The sequence below is a fragment of the Macrobrachium rosenbergii genome, chromosome 5 (assembly GCF_040412425.1).
Source record: "Macrobrachium rosenbergii isolate ZJJX-2024 chromosome 5, ASM4041242v1, whole genome shotgun sequence".
Taxonomy (NCBI): Eukaryota; Metazoa; Arthropoda; class Malacostraca; order Decapoda; family Palaemonidae; genus Macrobrachium; species Macrobrachium rosenbergii.
This window is the reverse complement of record NC_089745.1, coordinates 11,710,459-11,730,917: the sequence shown is the minus strand read 5'-3', so window position 1 is coordinate 11,730,917 and position 20,459 is coordinate 11,710,459. Positions and strand designations below refer to the sequence as shown.

At 37.0% G+C, this 20,459-nt stretch overlaps 1 protein-coding gene across 1 annotated transcript; it reads left to right on the top strand.

The window, feature by feature from the left end:
* Positions 1–13,023: 13,023 nt before the first annotated feature.
* On the top strand, positions 13,024–16,291 carry LOC136838982 (uncharacterized). The gene is made up of 6 exons (XM_067104668.1): positions 13,024–13,164; positions 13,710–13,837; positions 14,045–14,143; positions 14,343–14,453; positions 14,970–15,099; positions 15,560–16,291. The coding sequence occupies exons 1-6, from the start codon at positions 13,110–13,112 to the stop codon at positions 15,565–15,567; spliced, it is 531 nt and encodes a 176-aa protein (XP_066960769.1). The 5' UTR covers positions 13,024–13,109; the 3' UTR covers positions 15,568–16,291.
* Positions 16,292–20,459: the final 4,168 nt, after the last annotated feature.

Sequence of the window (20,459 nt, the reverse complement as noted above, 5' to 3'; positions counted from 1 at the left end):
CTGAACGAAAATGCAGAGGAAAGTAAATAACATTTACTGTCGAACTATGAATGGAACTAAATACAGAATTTAGGCCAAAGGCCAAGCACCGGAGCCTATGAAGCCATTCAGCGCTGAAACGGAAACTGACAGCAAAGGTTTGAAAGGTGTAACAGGAGGAAAACCTCTCAGTTGCACTATGAATCAACTGTTATCAGAAGGTGGAAAGTCAGATGGAAGAAAGAGAATATGAAAGCGGGTAGAGTAAAAGGGACGAAAAGGGTTGGAGCTGGGGGCCGAAGGCACGCTGCAAAGAACCTTAGGTAATGCCTACAGTGCACCGCATGAGGTGCATTGACGGCACTACCCCACTACGGGGCTGTCGAACCATGGGTACGTACTACACCGGTAATGGATGGCAAGGATTATAAACACGTGAAGTAGGGATGGTATCAGTCACTGTGATATAATGAAACAAGCAATGGTAAATATTAGAAGTAAGTACTGCAAACACACGCAGTAATATATATATATATATATATATATATATATATATATATATATATATATATATATATATATATATATATATTTATATATATATATATATATATATATTTTATATATATGTGTGTATATCTATATATGTACATATATATGTATATATATATATACTGTATATGTATATATATATATATATACATATATATAATTATAGAGGGTGGCTCCAGAGTGAGTTACCCATATGGATGAAGCTGCGAGTCCCATGCTGTAACCAATATAATGGCTAAAACAATGGTCGACAAATTTCAGGTACCTTATTCTCTGCATGGGTCAACAGAGGCACAGTGGGTCGAAACAAACGTGCCTGAATCGAACCCGAAACACCTCTCTGGTGAGGCGAATATCACGGCCAATGTGAGAGGGTCTATGCTTTGGTGCATAAGCAGAGACATAAAGATGTGACAAACATTGAAAGACAACTAAACTCCTCGTTACCTACAACACCATGTTTACTTATTTTCGATATCAGTGACCTCCGGGACACTATGCTTGAACTAAAATACTCTGAATTTATCAGTGAGTTCCCCAGAGCAATCTACCGAGAAGGCCCCGAATTTCACCATACTCGAGTCTTGTCATTACCATATTAGGAATTTAATTCCGGTGTCGAAGCGTGTCGTGTTTGTGCTCTGGAGATGCACCGGAACTCGCCCCTTTTTCGTCTGCCTCCGGTAAACGTCTCGGTTTTACCCCAGTACAAAATACTGACGGAAATTCCACAAAAAGATAAGAAACCTGCCAAGACAAAATACAGACAATTCAGCAAAAATAACCTTTGATGCTCTACGTTAGCATCCGGCTGATGGGGCGCCAGATGGGAACAGTTCTCAAAACTATTTACAGGAGTTTCAAAGTGATGCCGCAGTAGCACTTTCATCTTTTTATCAAATACTGGGGTGGCACATTTTCAGTCCGGTCTTACAGCCAACAAACGTTAGTTTCGGTGCAAAAATTGACAGCATGATGCAATACAGTGCCAAAAATCTTTAAAAATTTATGCACCGTTAGTGGCCGAATATGGTTAAGATGTACTATAACGATGCTTAACCATAACATTCTCTAGTTATGATTAATATACAATATATAACATATATATATATATATATATATATATATATATATATATATATATATATATATATATATATTATATATATATATATATATATATATATATGTTTGTTTGTGTGTGTGTTATCAGTAATTTCCTTTAACCAAGTTAGAGGTCCCAGGTATGCATAACTGGGTGAGGAAAGGCTGTTGAGCGCGCCCCGTTAAAATCCCCAAAACAGCTGTCCTTTACGCGATATAAAATACCAAAGAATTGTACTTGTAATACAGAGAGATTCAAGTCTTTTAAACGGCCGGAAAGGGCCACAGTTAAATATGTAAAGGCTCGCGAATGGCCTTTACAAATACAACAAAAGGCAGACAGACTCTGAGCGTAGTAGCATATGCTTCAAAAACAACAAAAAGTCCGACAAGGTTACATACATTTTCAAAGCCAGGTAAAAAGGAAAGATAACTCCGTGTGATCTGAAAATCTGTTGAGCTGCAAAAATTGGAATCGTAAAGCCGTCTGTTCTTCAAAGATAAAGACAAATGAATAATTCAACACAATGACAGTCATTAAAACTATACGTGAGGATTAGTCATTAACTTATACACGATGACCAAAACCTTTTTTACTCGATACGTTGAACTTGCTACAAAGGAAAAGAAATTGCAGTGTCACTCTGACCTATAAAGGTCCGAATTTCAACTATTTTACCAAACATGGTCAAGAACGCCTCAGTAGATCGGAAAAGGAAATCGGAGGCGAGGATTCAAGTGCAATATCATTGTTGTTTTTAATCAAAATGAAGCGAGCAAATATTCATTTGGGACAAAACTAAAAGGCCAGTTCTTGCAAAGCTAATCTTCACATACTGTGAAAAAGAATTTAAAAATGGAGAGCAGAAAATAGCAATGAAAATGAACAGACAACTCAACAAACAAATTTACAGGCGTATAATTCCCCAACAGAGGAGTCATGATGTTTCGGAACTGTTTGTGAATCAAAAATCCCAAAACTTGCAAAACCTTAAAGTTCGTTCTTACCATTCAACATCGAACTGAATGTGCCCCAAAACACAGCAAGCAAAAGCACTTCCAGAGGTATGAAGAAGCACCAAACACAATTTTCTTCAGGATTTCCGGTATATTATAAATGATTAGGAAAGGAACAAATTTTGCAAGGCTTGGTGTCCAAAGCATTTCCTATGACCAGGACGTGGCAGGTACCGGTTGGTTGGTTTAGATTTGGGCGGCTAATACCAGGAGGACCAGCCAACAGAGAAGGTAAATACCGATGCGAAACGATGAACTGTAACTTCCCCAAATGTGAGGATAAAAGCATTCAAGTCTGAACATCATTCGAGAAACACGTGATTTTGTTTACGTACTGAGCAATATAGTTCATTGCGGCATATGTTCTAGTTAGAACTTTACAAAGAAAAAGAAGATAGGCTTGTGGGCCAAATAAGGAAGCAAAATTTTTAACTGAACCACCAAACAGTCATATGAATAACAACGATGCATTTTAAAGTAATATGCATAATAAGTGGCCAATACATACAAACTTGCATGTACATACAGAAGCACTAACATACAAATACACATATACATGCAAACGGATGTGCGCGCACACACAAATATATACGTACATACATACATATATATACACACAAATATATAAAGTATATATATGTACATTATATATATATAAAGTGTGTGTATATATATATATATATATATATATATATATATATATATATATATATATATATACATACATATACATGTTATATACCTGCTACCATAAGTCGACTAACTACCAGATGAAAAATTTACAACTAGCAAAGGAAAATGAGTTTTCAATGAATGTGCCCATATCATTATATCCTGACTGGGGATTCGAAACTCCTGTTCTCTCACAATCAAAATGAGCACGGCCACAAGCTTATTTCCCTGTGTGTGTATATATATATATATATATATATATATATATATATATATATATATATATATATATATATATATACACACTACAGGGATCATTTATATATAAATATACACATAGATATTTATATACTACAATACAAGTTCTTTAAACGCAAGAACAATTTTACTGTCAGTATATAAATATACATCAAGTGCAAAAACATTGCTATGCGCCTCACAATGGTTCTTCAGTTTCTCAAAAACGATTTTTTAAAGAATGTCGTTAAAATCCTGAGAAAAAATTAATATTATTCCTCTAACAAAATAACCTTAAAAATTATAAATGATACGTAAAGATTACGGAGAAATATCAGAAATTGTAATCAGTTTGTTAAATGCCGTATGACGGTTACTTTATGCCCATATTTGCAGCTACGGTAGCACATTAGCAAGAATCTGAACCAATATGAATCACAATTAATCGACAACAAACTAATGCCAACTATGATAAGTCAGTCAGTTTTAAAAGCAACGCCAGGAATAGGAAATAAGGAACACACTTACTCAACCATACTGCTAAGTATGAAAAGTTGAGTTTGAGCTCACTGAATCTCAACTGAACCTTGTCAATGTTCCTTGATGAGATATGGAAGCTTGAATTTCAAGTCAATGGCCCCTGTGGGCTTGTTCCAAATGAACAGGGTTCATCTTCTGAATATCAATCATTACAAATAAACACAGACACACAGTTCACAGGAAAAACCAAATGCAAAATTCAAAAGTCAGCGAGGAGTAGCAGCACTTCTGACCAGTACTTTCTTTCCCCTCGCCCATCCCGTACAACATTTCCCTGAGCCCTACAACGCCACTTCCTTTCCCAAAGTATAGATCAAATCGGCTGCTTCGGGATAACTGTACCATTTAATGAAACTTTTCGTTGTGAATTTACCTACAGAATACTTTTTTGGATAACTGTACCATTAAATGAAACTTCTCGTTGTGAATTTACCTACAGAATACTTTTTTGGATAACTACCATTAAATGAAACTTCTAGTTGTGAATTTACCTACAGAATACTTTTTTGGATAACTGCACCATTAAATGAAACTTCTCGTTGTGAATTTACCTACAGAATACTTTTTTGGATAACTCTACCATTAAATGAAATTTCTTGTTGTGAATTTACCTACAGAATACTTTTTTTATCTTTTGCCTTAAAAAGGAGAAATTAATAAATCTCCCCTTTTCCTTACAATTTATGCATTCCATTCTACCTGCTAACAGAATGCAACATTTCTCAGGAAACAATGTATGTTATTCATCTTCAAAAATGAAAGCCTGTTGCCTTAAATATTGAAAAAATAAGGGTGATATTTTCAATTATTCAAACAAATGAAGTTCAGAAGGCAGTCAGATTTCTAGAATCTCATACAACAGACCCAAATGTTTCGTCCTAAAATAAGGGTCGAAAACTAACAATTTTTGTTTGCAAAGAAACTACATAAGGTACTTTACAGTATACAGACACAATGCATACATACCACTTCAAAGTTTTAAAGTCAAACGATATTACTGGGAAGTTACTTAGCAATTTATACATCTTAAATATACATCCAAGACGGAATTGAAATCTACGAAATATGGGATAATGAAACTTCTCTGGGAGTGACTGAAGAGGAAAGAAAAAAAAAACTCTCCTTTCGGCACCCACGCGTGTCAGTATAACCTATAATCGTCATCCGAGGTATGGAATAAGACTGCGGGATGTGAAACTAGAACAGTTTCACCAAATAATATTAAAAGTTGCCAATAATATCCGAGCAGATACCAATACAAAGAAGATCTGAGAGAAAACTTCAGTGGATTTTTGCAGTATTCAGTAAACGGTGCCTCTGCAGTTAGCTTCTACTTTGAACCATAAAACTCTTCTTTTCTTCTCTTTTTCTTTTAACGTCCTTTTATTCCCATTTTTGTATGGGGTAAGCACGATGCCTTCTTTTGAAGGACTTTTTGATTTGGCTTTGGGGTAGACCTGTGGTCTCGATCGGCTGCCCTGCCTGACATCGCTTAGACCCCGGTACGTATGTTTCATGTATCATACCAGACCCAACGCCCTTTCTTCCCAGCAGCGAGAAGTTATTGCGCGGGTATGGCGAGAGTTCGAGACGTGTGAGATGTTTGTTATGTTTTTTTTTTTTTTTTTTTTTTTAGGTGTTGTAGTGGCTTTGTTTTGTGTGTGTATTTAGTCTGTAACATCCATTTGCTTTTCAAGCAAACCTATCCGTTGATTACATATATAATCCCGGGATGTCTACACGGATAGCAAAGTGTCTGCCTCTCTGATCAGCCGGCTAAAACAAAAATCGATATAAAATACAATTCATAAAATCAATAAGAATACAAATGACGGAATATTTCACCGCCCCTAGGTTTTGTGCGTAAAATATCCAAACGTTAAAACGCGCCCACAAAGGAGGAAGAATCAAATCAACGGATAAGAGCAAAGTCGTCATGGTAAACGTTTCAGCTGGTCGGTGGGTCAAGAGGTCCTCGTCCTGCCTCGTAACAACTGACCACGCCTGCGGGCCACCTTCAGGAAGGACCCGTGCTGGCGGAAGGCCAGCTTTATCTGAAAGCAACCCACCATCCGTTATGGTAAAGGAAAGTGTAAAGTGTATTCTGTGTATCCCACGGCTGTTCGCTGCACCCTTTTCTCTTCTTCCCCGTTCCCCAACACGCCCACCCCAGCAAATAGGTCGCATCAGTTACTTTTGTTCAAGCAGACTAACTATCTGCTTCTTTATCTATCTCTTTGTCTGTTCGTCAGTCTGTCTAATTTTCCGTATACGAATCCAGCTCGTATTTCGAAGCCTAACCGATGTTTTATTTCCCTGAGTTGTAATTTATTTTTGTCTGACATCAGCCACGAGGATCTGGACTAATTAGATCGACGGGAAATGACGTCCAAATTATGGCTTTGCGGTTAAACGTCGACACCGGCTACATTCCTGGGTGCTATTATAGCCTAGAATGACGTCACAGAATTCGTATGCAATAGGAAAAGAAAAAGACTTCCCTAGCACGCGTCATAAGCCGTTAAAAAGTTAAAGGCAAGTCATTCTCTATTTCTCTCTTTGTAAATGAGTGGAGAGATTCACACACGTTTTACTTGTTAACTTCAATTTCCATATATCATGTGAACTACAGGAAGGGTAGTTCAGCGGTATCGTCCGCGACTAGCAATCTATAGATCCGAAGTTCAAGCCACGGCCCTTCTCTCCAATACATTCTTCACAACTTCCATAGTGTTTGTTAGGTCTTCCTCTCCTCTTCCCTCCTATATCCATTCACAAGCATTTACTCACATTTAATCTCAGCTTTCTCCTCTTGCAAACACTTCTTAATTTTTCTTTTTACTTGTTTCTGCAGTTTCTCCTCGCTATCTCTAATTAGTACTACATCATCCCGCAACTTTGCACCTCAATATGCCCTTCTGACTTTGAGAATCAATCTACCGTTGTCTCATACCCACTTTTGCACTTTACCAATCACTCTCCTCTCTCTCTCTCTCTCTCTCTCTCTCTCTCTCTCTCTATATATATATATATATATATATATATATATATATATATATATAGAGAGAGAGAGAGAGAGAGAAGAGAAGAGAGAGAGAGAGAGCTCTACGTCATTGTTAGTTCTTTGTTAGTTTACGTCCTTGTTTGCGCATATTACTTTAAATCTGATTGATCATATCCTTCTTTCATTACCTGACATTGCCTCAAAGATGTCAAAAGCCCGAGAGAGGATCTTTTTTTCATTACCATACTCGGCTTGCCCCTCCGGATGTGCCAAACCCTTCATAAATTCCAAAACACCTGTTTAGTAGTTTCCCTTCACCGTCTCAAAGGATATGTATCACTGTATCTTGGGAGTTCCCCAAGGCCCATGTCTCATCCTCATTCTTACACTGGGTTGAGTGCATTTCCGGTGGACACACAAACTAATTGTCTTGCTGTCTGGATGCGAGTAGTCCTCTTCTGTCAGGATTTGTCGAGTAATATCAAGTTAGGTGGAGATAGATCCTTTTATCAGATATAATCATGCCTCCGGCAAAACAAGAAGCTTGCTGGCTTTCTTTCATCTGTATTTCCTTTTGTCACCGGCACGAGCGTTCGCCGCCTTCATTCTTTAGGCATGGCCTGATTCCGTTCATTTCTGTCCCGGTGATTCATTTCCTGATCTTTCCTCTTTCCGTTTCCTTTTCGGTTTAAGTCCCTTCTTCGTCTGCCGGCTAACTTCCATTTGCAAAACATGAGATTGTTTTACTTCCATCTTGCAAAATCAATAAAAATATCAAAGGAGAGAAAGATAAAAAGAAATAACTTATTTTCCTTCAAGTTTTGCGTGATATGAAGAAATGGCGCTCATGCAGAGCCCACTATTTCATCTTAACTGATTTAAAGCTAAAAGCAACATTTCAGAGATGCCACATTACTTTCCTTACATATCTGGTATACAGTTCCTGCACCTGCAGGAACATTCAACTTTTACGTTTGTCCTCGTAAGTAGAGTGAAAACGTTTCATCTCAACAACGATTCAGATTTCATCATCTGTTCGACCAGCCGCCGCTAGTCCACGTGGCCTTAACTCTTATGCTGTTGCTCGTGTGAGAAGTCGCTCGGTGTCGTCCCTCCGGTATTACGTTACTCATATCCCTAAGCAATCGTTTAATTTTCCTCGCTACGCAATGTTAAATATATTAACTTTTTTCGGTATTCCCAGATGATGTTTTCTCACCCTACTCGAAGTAGCTTTGATGTTATTATCTTCTCTTTGTAAATATGCCAAAATATGCGTTACTGCTCGCCAAATTTTATACTACCGCATGCGTGAAAGTTGAGAAACTTTTCTTTCCAATGTCTTGAAAAGTTACCTGACGTTCACACTTGATGTAAATAAAACTTACAATAGAAAACCTGAATGCTTTCTGACAACCTAAGTTCAGAACTGACTAAAATTTCAGAGCTGCCTTCAGTAGTAAGAGGTCTCTCGGATTTCATAGCCATAAATAACCCTCTGGAAAATTTACTAAATCGTTGGTTTCAGAATCAGTTAAGCAACAATGGGTCTTGACACACGTGGCGTTCATTTTTTTTTTCTTTTTAATACGTGCGTAGAATGTAAAAGAAATGCGTATCATTAAAAGTTGGTGACGGTGCTGGAAATAAGAATGTTTAGCAAAAATCAGAAGAACTGAACAGTACAACATCAAATCAAATATAACAAATATAGCCTACGACCCGGGGTTTTTTGACATTTTCCCCTAAAAGGAAAAATTATCATAAGAAATCGTTCCACGTATATGTGTGTTTGTCTTCAATACTATTTTTACTGTCGTGGTAATATCGTACTTACGACTTCCAAAAATTGAAAATTCAAGTGTTTTTCCTCTTTGTGGTTACACACACACACACACACACATATATATATATATACAGTATATATATATATATATATATATATATATATATATATATATATATATATATATATATATATATTGTATGTATTTATATACATACGGTATGTATACATATAATGTATGTATGTCACTATACACATGTAAATTTAAAGCAGCAAATTATGCTGCGCAAAGGTGAAAAACAGCAGAACAATCACTGCAAAGTGGGCTAAATGTAACATGAAGAGAGAAAAAGAAGTAAAAATAAGAGAACAACTCCAAAATAGATTAATTGGTGCCATGACAGGAGAGGCACTGTCAAGGGTCACATATTCAAGAAGGCTGGTCCGATAGTAAATCAGATCCCACAGTGACAATATTTAAACACAGGTTTTTAACACCAAGACGACCGCTTTCGGTGATTTAAAATCAATACAGACTGATGTGGCGTTCTGACTAGCCAACCCAGTACTGATCCGGTACCACCATCCTTCGTGAGGCTCAATAACAATTTAGGCTCCAGCTAAAAATTTCTTATATACCTCTCTGTATCTTCTCAAAGCTTCATAAAGCGGTATTCACCAGCTAGACATATTCTGTTAACATTACTAACAACTCTACAATCAAACTCTTCCAGCCGTTGATGGAAAATTAAAATTCCCCGCGTTTATGGAGTACTACAGTAGCACCTCAATTTAACAAACACTTTGGTGGTCTGGCTGGCCTTTCTGATAAGTAACAAATTCCGTTCAGTAACAAAGACCCTACATTACACAGCCTGCACTTGAATATTTGAAGATATAGCTAACAGTAATTCCACATAGCTCCTAACCTAAACTAAGCTGTACTTTACACTTAACATTCAATATATGAGATTTATAACGCATCGCGTCTAAAATGGTAGCATGGGGGGGGGAATAATCATGATAATGTAGCTGGTAAGTAATTAAGAGCACTTATTTGAGGTCAAAAGTTAAAAGTTAAGTATACCTTAGTTTACCCAGACCACTGAGCTGATTAACAGCTCTCCTAGGGCTGGCCCGAAGGATTAGATTTATTTTACGTGGCTAAGAACCAACTGGTTACCTAGCAACGGGACCTACAGCTTATTGTTGAATCCGAACCTCATTATAACGAGAAATGAATTTCTATCACCAGAAATAAATTCCTTTAATTCTTCATTGGCCGGCTGGAGAATCGAACGCGGGACCAGCAGAGTGCTAGCCAAGAACGATGCCGACCGATCCAATGGTGGGAGCTACAGTTGAGGCGTTATCAATACAATATATTAAGTGTTATTTAAGACTGACATGGCAGAATGACAGAAGGTGGAATAACTGTCTAACTGATCATGGGTCAGTTCACACTGCTCGAAACAGATCTCACGAAAAACAAGTAAAAAACGCGCCGAAATTTCTTCGGCGTAAACCACTTTTCTGTATAGCCCGCTACAGCGTATAATCGAGGCCACCGAAAATATCTTTCGGTGGTCTCGGTATAATGCTGTATGAGCCGCAGCCCATGAAACTTCAACCACGGCCTGATAGTGGCCTATCCTACATCGTTGCCAGAAGCACGATTACGGCTAAATTTAACCTTAAATAAAATTACAACTACTGAGGCTACAGGGCCACAATTTTGTATGTTTTATGATTGGAGGGTGGATAATCAACATACCAATTTGCAACCCTCGAGCCTCAGTAGTTTTTAATATCTGAGGGCGGACAGAAAAAGTGCGGACGGAAAAAGGGCGGACAGAATAAAGCGCGGACGGACAGACAAAGCCGGCACAATAATTTTCTTTTAGAAAAAACTAAAAAACCTCCACACTCTCCATCATCAATTAAAAAAAAAACATAGTAATCGTTTATACAACCATCACGTGCATAAAGCCTCCTTGCTCTGCTCAATCACAGCAGAATTGTGTACATACTATAAGTACAATTTTGCCAACAAAGAGTTTGGATCGATACCTTAAGTATCATCATCAATACTAAGCTCTCACAGGACTGCCCTGAAGAATGTTTATTAAAAAAAATTCAAATTTCAGATTTATTTAACTCTCTACAAAGGAGAATTCAACGTGAACCGTGTAACTTTTAAATTTTTACTTCCATTCCAATAGATTAAATCGATAATGCAAGTTGTAAGTCTTTATGTTCCACTCAGTATCGTGCGCCAAAGTTGAAAACAGAAACGTCTACTCGTTTCAATAGTGCTTATAGAATTGAACATGTCGACCACATGTGATTTATGACCCAAATCTAGTAATTAATGTTATTATAACATTTACTTTCATATGAAATCGTTTAAAGCTAAGTAGAAGTAAAACACATGCGCGCACAACAAGCACAAGTGTATATATAATATATATATATATATATATATATATATATATATATATATATATATATATATATATATGTGTGTGTGTGTGTGTGTGTGTGTGTGTGTGTGTGTCTATATGTATGTATGTAATATATATAATCCACATACATGCAAAAGGCACGCAAAATATTTGTGATGTCAAAATTGCAGGTTCGCCAGAGTGGAGTATATGAAAAACTAAGTACCAAGTACTTTCGTGTAACTGTACTTTAAGCCCACCTTAAAAATATATAACACATAACAGTACTCGGTATTTGGCTTTCGTTTTCTCTCCTCTTTCTATATATATATATATATATATATATATATATATATATATATATATATATATATATATATATATATATATATATATTTCTTAGTATGTTTAAGCATGGTCTCAAAGGCAATATTTCCTCATCTATTTATAGAAACAGATGCGGTAACCTCAATTAATGACGTAATCAATGAAATCATTTCTGGGTAAAATAGCCACACGCTTTCTCGTAGTCTCCTTGGCCAGCCGATTTTACGATGTCCGGAGAGCCGCAATGACGTCACGGGGTATAATTGCGGGGCAATCATCTCAGGGCGAGTTATTTTTACACAATCTGGGCACAGACTATTGCTACCGTTAATTTCCAGTCTCTGGGCAGTGAAGTTTCCCACCGCCTGGTTATGAAACTATCAGTGTAATACCTGGCAATATTTACATTTGCCATGAGGACGCGGTATCTCCAACACCTGATATTACATAATCACTAGAATTTGCTATTTTTTTTTTAGCTTCACAAAGTTCGGAAGTAGGTCAAGGACGGGCTCGCCGAACAGACAGGAAGACGGTAACGGGTAAAGGGGGGATTATGAATGGACGGACGGACGTAGCTGGAAGAGGATGTCTTGGCTGGCATTATCCTCTAACACAATGCGGAAATGGGCTTCTCACTGAAATCTCTATGACATAAGATTAAGGCGTGAGCGACAATGGTGAAACCGGGTCTTTGAAAATTGTTTACGATACACCTATTTGAATTCTTCATAAAAGAAAATCAGAAATCTAGTATGTACTTATGAAGAGAGAGAGAGAGAGAGAGAGAGAGAGAGAGAGAGAGAGAGAGAGAGAGAGAGAGAGAGAGAGAGAGGACGTTACAGTTCAGTTTATCACGAAGACACTTAATTTACGAAGGAACTCCTCTGCACGAACTGTCTAAGAGCAGTGACTCAGGAGGATAATAACATACGAAACGAATCAGGCTCGTATATGAACGTCAGTTGCACAAAATGACGCAGCAAACGTAGGTTGGTGGCACGAACAGAAAACGTTCGTTTCCTCTATTCTATGTTTCTGCAGGCTTAGTTTTTTTTTTCATTCTACCTAGAATACTCATGATATCGCAGTAAAGATCGTAAGCCCTTATATGGTGAAAAACAGAGCAATTACCGCTAATGACTACAATAGAGTCTTCCGAACGAAGGTTGGGTATTCCCGGCGGCGAGTCCCGCCTGTGGCTACCTCGGCCCGCAACAAACGTTGAGCGCTGACTTCTCTGAACGGGATGTAGGATCTTCGTAACTATGACGAAATATGACGTCACACTTTCGTTCCGGACATTCGAACGCACGATTCAACGTTTGTCACCGAATGGGTATAAATTCAGGTCGACTGCGTTGGTCTGCACAGTTTCTTGTGAGCCTTCAACAGGATTACATCAATTTTTAACTGTCTTCTATTTGGAGATACATACTTTTACAAAATGAGGACCATCTCCGTCGTTGTTCTGTTCGCCTTCTGCACCTTTGCCACAGCAGGTAAGTCTGTGATAAAACTCTGTGGATTTTCGTTAAAGTGACGAAACAGAAAATACGTTGAAAAATAGTTAAACTTACATATGTCTGAAGTGTTTTGCGGCATCTTTTCGTAACGATCGAAACCAAACTATAATTCCTCAATAACCAAGATCTTTTGGCTGCAAATCTTCGTTACATGAAACACAGGAAAACTATTTATGTACCGAGGAAATTATTTGTGAACATAGCTGGAACCGGTTAGAAAAAAAAAAGAAACCTCACACTTGGAGGCTTACCGGAATTGTTAAACCTCAGACTTCGAAACTTATCAGGAATTTAAACAAATGAAACTGAAGGAGTGAGACTTTTTTTATTGCAGTTATAGATAAGGAAAATAGCCATCATCAACAGCTACAGTCTACGTTCGCTCTATAGTGCATATTTCACATAAGACCAATTACAAGATGAGGTAGCGGAAAGCCACTCTCAAAATCCCCGTTCTCTTTATAGCTAAAAGGTCTAATACTTCAAATCAATGAACGAAAATTTTCTTCTTGATTTTACAGAGTGGAATAAGTGCTTCCGGACAAGAGGGGAAAGACAGTATCTGCAACAGCTGAAAAATCTTGAGATGGCGTGCGGTGGCCCCACTGAGCAACTAGTGCGTTTGACAGTGCCAGAAGGATATGACGAGGTGAGTTCCCAAACGAGATTACTTTCCTAGACTATATCGTATTTCATACTACCGAAAATAAATTATTATAAACTTACAAACTGAGAAGATTCAAAATATTTTTCACCGGTATAATTTTTCTATGAAAAGCTCTGAGTATAGTAATAATTCTACCTTCAAAAGATAATGCTGAAAAGTGGAAGATTACACCTGCCTTTTCCCCTACAGGTTGTTCCAGCCGTAACACGTGCTTCCCGCTGCAGTGGATTCCTCTGTTCTGAGAAAAAACGATGCGTTGCTATAGCCAACACTACAAAAGATGTCAAGGTAGGTTCTCTCTCTCTCTCTCTCTCTGACATAGGTAAATATAAAAAAAAAACAATTTCTAAAAAAGCTACAGAGAAAGAGACCGGTGTGCAATTTTGAAAGCTAATATGACCATATATATTTGTTCAAGTAAAAACCCTTAAACCAAAGAATGAAATCGTGAAAATTGATAATCATTTCGATCTTTTTTCAATTACAGGTGGAACTGAAATCTGGTGACAATACAACGTGTGACTCCATCCAAGTCGAAGAACATACAGAATGCGGTTGCCAATGCATTATCGGAAAAGAGCATTGCAAGGAACATGAGGTAAGAAATGAATATTTGGATATCTGCATGCATTTATTTACGCTAACGTATTTCCGCATATATGCATAATAACTATTTAATCTTAGTAATTTCACACCATTTTTTGGCTCGTTTTCAATAATTTCATTGTGTCTGTTTCATAACAAGCAAACCATAGAAAAGACAGCGACTAAATAAAATCAGAGACATATAAAGAAATTCTGAGTTCTAGTCAAATCTTACTTTTTAAAAATACTATAAAAAACGAGAGCAAATAAAAAAGAAAAAAACGCCCCTGGGCTGCGTGTGCTCAACACCTGTATTTATAATGGAATGTCGTTCTACCTGTTCTTAGAAACGCCTTGTTTTGCTTCTTTCCTCGGCAACACACACTTGTGCGTGCATACTCGAGCACTAAAATTGACTCCATACATTGGCACTATGTAATCGAATTACAGTTCATGTCACCGTTAACCTTTTTCTGACCAGTTAGTTTCATTTCAAATTTATTTTAAGTTTCGCTCTTCTTCTTTCCAGGAGTTTGACGAAGAGAAGTGTGAGTGCGGATGTCCAGAATCTGCCAAGAACAACTGCGCCACTCGCACTGGTGAATGGACATGGCACGCCCCTACGTGTAGATGCGTGTCTTTGGTGGATGGATCAAGTGGTAAGTATCAGTATGATTCTGAATATACATTCTCTGTTTTTCCTCACAAAAAAGTGTCTGCAATTGCAGAGGGGAGATTAGGGCAGGAATTTTATCATCAATACAATTGGTAACGCTCAGCCTAAAAATCTTGATTCTTGTTCTAATGGAGGACCTTTCCCGGAATTTGTTTTGAGTTATCGTGTTTTATGCAACAAAATATTAATCAAAACAACTCCAACAATTAAAAAAATAAACCTTGATCAGCCACTTGCATCACTGTAAAAATTAATTATTAACGATTTTTAAATACTCCTGTTGGACCATTCACAGAAGCCTAGCCTAATTTGGTAAATGTTTCTTTTCATAGTCACTCGACACTGGAAATAAATTTATTAGTACGTTAAGAACATTTGTAAAATGCATTGGCAGGTGAATTTAATATGAAAAGCTTATCTTGCTTTCTCTCTGTTTTCCATAGCCAAGTGAAGATCCATCCAGTCTCAAGAATCAGGTTTATAACTGAAGGCCTGGTGGTTGAAATTGAAGACAGCAGTGATGCTGGTCATCGTTGTGGGGAGCAGTAATCGAGACGATTACGGAAACGGCGTGGGTGATGTTGATGACGATACAGAGTGGAATCACCGTCATCTCAAAACCCTTCAATGACGTCATCCCATCGCCATCTCCTACAGAACATCACCAGTCATCAAGCGTGATTCGACTCCAGGTTGGCGCCTACACGACGCCATTTGATTTACATATATTCAACCGATTCACTGCTTCATCTGAGTTATCTCACCTGGGCGGCACTCATGATTCCCGCCTTTCAATAATACCTGCTTAGTTGATTGGAGTATCTGTGTCGCCGTTTGCGGCTGCTGGGTTATCTGGGACCATTCCGTCTGGCTTAAGCCATGCGGTGACCACGTAACCGACGATCTCAAACCATAGGCTGTGCTATAGTCATAATTTTACATTTCCTTGCTTGAGGGTAGACTCAAGCCCACTTTCCACTCCGTAATTATTTTTCATCGCTTTTATTTATTTGTTAATAATAAACAATTGTTATTGATTATATATTTATATTAGGTTTTATTTATTGATATTTATTGTTATTTATAACTTATATGTTCAAATCTATTTATTGTCCACAATTTAGACACTATAATTATATTTCCATATATGTTTCATATGTGTGAATGTCAGCAATGACCGAATAAAATCAAACTATAATACTTTATCAGCTTTTTATATCACCTGCCACAGAAAGTGGTCATGAATATATACCGAAACTGATGCCATTTTCCAGATGTTTCAACACGTAAATTATTTTATATTTCCATTTTAGAATATTTTTTAATCATATTTTCCTCTAAATAGTCTGCATTGCATATGTGGTGTAAGAAGATTTAAGGATAAAAAATGTGGAAATATGTAAAGTGGTAAAAAGGTTAGCATAAGTGAAAGGGTGGATCAGCCAGCTTTCAGATGATTTGGTCAAGTGAGAAGAATGGAAGACAATGGATTGATTAATCGAGAGTATAATCAGGTAATGTTAGGGAGGAAAATGGAGATGAATAACTTGAAAATGCTACGAGAGTGACTACAAAGGAAGGGCATTAATAACAGGGGACGCACGATTGTGCAAGGGAAGAGGTGAGCTACAAACATACATACATGCATATATACATACAGTAGTACACACATATATATGTATATATATATATATATATATATATATATATATATATATATATATATATATATAATATATAAAACGTTGGGCTACTTCCCCTACAGGGGGTTGATCCCAAAGAAAAAACAACACAACAGTCACTGAGAAGTCCATACTATAACTAATACATTGTGGATGAACCCAAGGGTATAAAACTTCCATCTCATTAAGTGCTTCATATGCCTATACTGAAGACATTAGCGAAGCATCAAATCCACCTACCAACAGGGCATTCAACTCTATCTCGTAACACTCTCATTCCCAGAAAATTAAAGTTATTCCTTTCCACGCCTTCCTTATTACACCTATCTAGCAATTCTAGGTCTTCCTCCCTCCTCCACCCAGTACTTCTGAATTATACAATCTTCCCTATACCAATGGTCATCCATCCTATGCACATTTCAAAACACTCTAGTCATGTTTTACTGTTTAATCTTTTACCACATCTATACATACAAATTGAAATTTACTGTTCCACCACACAAATTGAAATTCAATGTTCCATCTTCCTTGTTTAATTCACCCTCTTAACCTTACCGAGTATTTTTAAAATTTCTCTTCACTACCTGTAATCAGTAAGATATCTGCAAACTGCCGCTCAACGCTCAATTTACGACTTATTTTCTTAACCACAACATTGCACCTTTGTCTAATTCCCCTTCTCTGGCTTCTTGCAGCAGCATCACTTCATCCAGAAATAAACAGCCATTTATCTCTGACCAACTTGTACACCAAACCCGTCATTTTTCCGTTAACAGATTCTATGGAGACACAAAAATATAAAATCAGAAAAAAATTTTAGTTCACAACTCTGCAAGATCATTTTTTTTTTTCTTATTTCGTGGCACATATTTACGATTCCCAGCCAACACGTTCATGATACGATTCAAACGATTTTGTACTCGTCTAACTGTCTACCTCGCATGTACCCACTTTTCCATTCTCTCCTCAACATTCTCGTTTCTCTAATACGTCATTTGTGAACTATATATATATATATATATATATATATATATATATATATATATATATATATATATATATATATATATATATATATATATACATATACATATATATATATATATATATATATATATATATATATCTACATATACACACACACACACACACACACACACACACACACTATATATATATATATATATATATATATATATATATATATATATATATATATTCACCTCTTCAATGACCGTTCTATCATCACCTACGTACTGATACTACATCATTTGGCCACCACTGCTTTGACGGACGCTCATAATAATCAGCAGTTAACAGCGGATCTTTCCTAGATAGTGATCCCCAACAAGACTCGGGGGTCGTTATATAGGACTGATATTTCTCAGGGGTCATTATCTAAGATAGGACTACTTGGGGGTCACTATCTAGGAAATATCCATCAAAGTAATATAAGACGAAAAGGAGATTTAATACATAAATTCACGTTTACACTCTTATTATGTTGGCTCCCGGACATCAATTATGATCAAATACAGATATCAAGTAAAACTTGATATCTGTAATACCAAGAGTTGAGAATGGTTGTTGACGTTTCTGCTTGGTACTAACGAGCAGAAACGTCAACAACCATTCTCAACTCTACCATGTCTCGGTTCTTGGGGCTTAATAAATCTCATGCCATAAGTCAGTTTTCCTAATCATGTTGTACTTTCATTCTAAACAGCTGAGGTTGCTAAAAAGAATATTAGGCATTTACAACAAAATATTTCTTGGGCAAGTGAGTTCTACAAATTCTGTGAGAGCGAAACTGAATAGGCTACTGTATAATATGCCCATCGGGAAATCGTACATAGAAGAACAAAAAGTATGGTACTATTCTGCTCTGTTACCTAAATAAATACGCATAGGCGTGAGACTTGGCTAGTTGCCTCCCAAATCATGGAAACCAATACTCAAGAACAAAACCTTTGAACGAGAACGTCCGTGGTACCCAGGCTGTGACACTGCCCAAAGGTTCAGAGCACTGATTCGGCCTATAGCCTAATGTTTAGTTCCCGAACACCTATCATCGTCCCCAAACTACCTCAGATTCTAATATGAAATCAAGACAAATGATACTGAAGTTCATGAACTGCTAGGCCTATCGAGAATTCATATAACCAGTCACGTGTTTTCCTGTAGAAGTTGCAGTTTGCACTCACCTGTCAGACAGACCACTGACGAATGACTTGATCAACGATAAGTAGTCATCGTGCGGGTACAATAGTGCGAGTACACTTTGTCCTCCTCAGCAGAATCAAATGGTGGTTACAACCCAAAACAATGCCAGGATACAATCAACATCAGGTAAAGCGGGTTAAGTACCGGATTGCAACTGTAGCTTATTTCTGGAGAGTTTTGGAATTCCTGTGCCAGCCTAACGCGTTCACAACTGCAGTTTGTTTCACCGCAAAATTTTACACTATATATCTACATAAGATAAAATTGCACACCGATTTAATCGATAATTATAATACAGTGGATAAAACCACGTTGAAAAAACCACAAACAAAAGTCGACAACTAAAGATTGTTGGCTCGTAGTATCAAGACGAGTACTTTAAAGTCTTTTAAACATTACACATATAGTCTGTACTTATCTACAGTCACTTAAAATGTGGATTATTAGAATATTTTATCACTTTAAACGTGGATTATTAGAATATTTTATCCATGTCAGTAATGTATTTCTTAAAACTTTTTAAAAATTATACTACTGATAACTCTACACCCAATGGCAGGAAAGTTAAAGTTTTGTGGTGCAATTCCTGTCTTTTCGAATTAAGTGGCAGAACTTTTTTGTTTATTGTTGCACATAACTAGCTCGAGCTTTTTTTTTTATCGTATAGCTTGGAAACAGGCTTTGCATGTTTTCTTCACATTATCCATACAATATATTGCCTGTTGCTACAAAGCATATTAGTGTTAGCTGTTCTAGAGCAAAGACTTTGGCAGATAGAAATTCTGGGTATTGCCCTAGAGGCTAGTTCAATTATATCTAGTTTATTACATATAAGGCCATATTATTGCTTAAGTATTTTCACTTAACATGTAAATTTTAATATGGTTATCCCTTCAATAAACTAGTTCGTTTTTACTTTAGCCTAGTGACCTTTTTGACAGCAATATAACTCTTAACTCCAAATCATATCAAAGCCTATGTGTAACTATGTAGCCAAGTTGATAAATGTTTCTTTTAAACATATAATGCAATGCAAGTGTAAAACATGTTTTTCAATGGTTTTTACATAAAATTTTGACTTGCATTTGTGCAGTGAAACTGAAAGAATGAAACCTAACAGAATGTTGGCATATAGGTTGCCATTCCCTACCTGACCTGTAGGTAAAGAACACCATCCACTTTTTCCCACCATAAAACATCTACTAAAGAGCAAGTCAAAATCATATTTCATCAGGGGTTTCATCCTAACCTAACCTGTCCTGGAGTGCAGTGCCTTGACCTGGCCAGGGTGGCTTCTGCCCCCCATTACCTAACCTAACCTAGGACTCTGTCCTATCTTATGAAGCACATGGACCTTACCCCCACAAAACCTGTGTGACCAGTAATCAGAAACTATATTAAGTTAAATACAGTACCAAGCTAATTTGTTGGCCTCTTT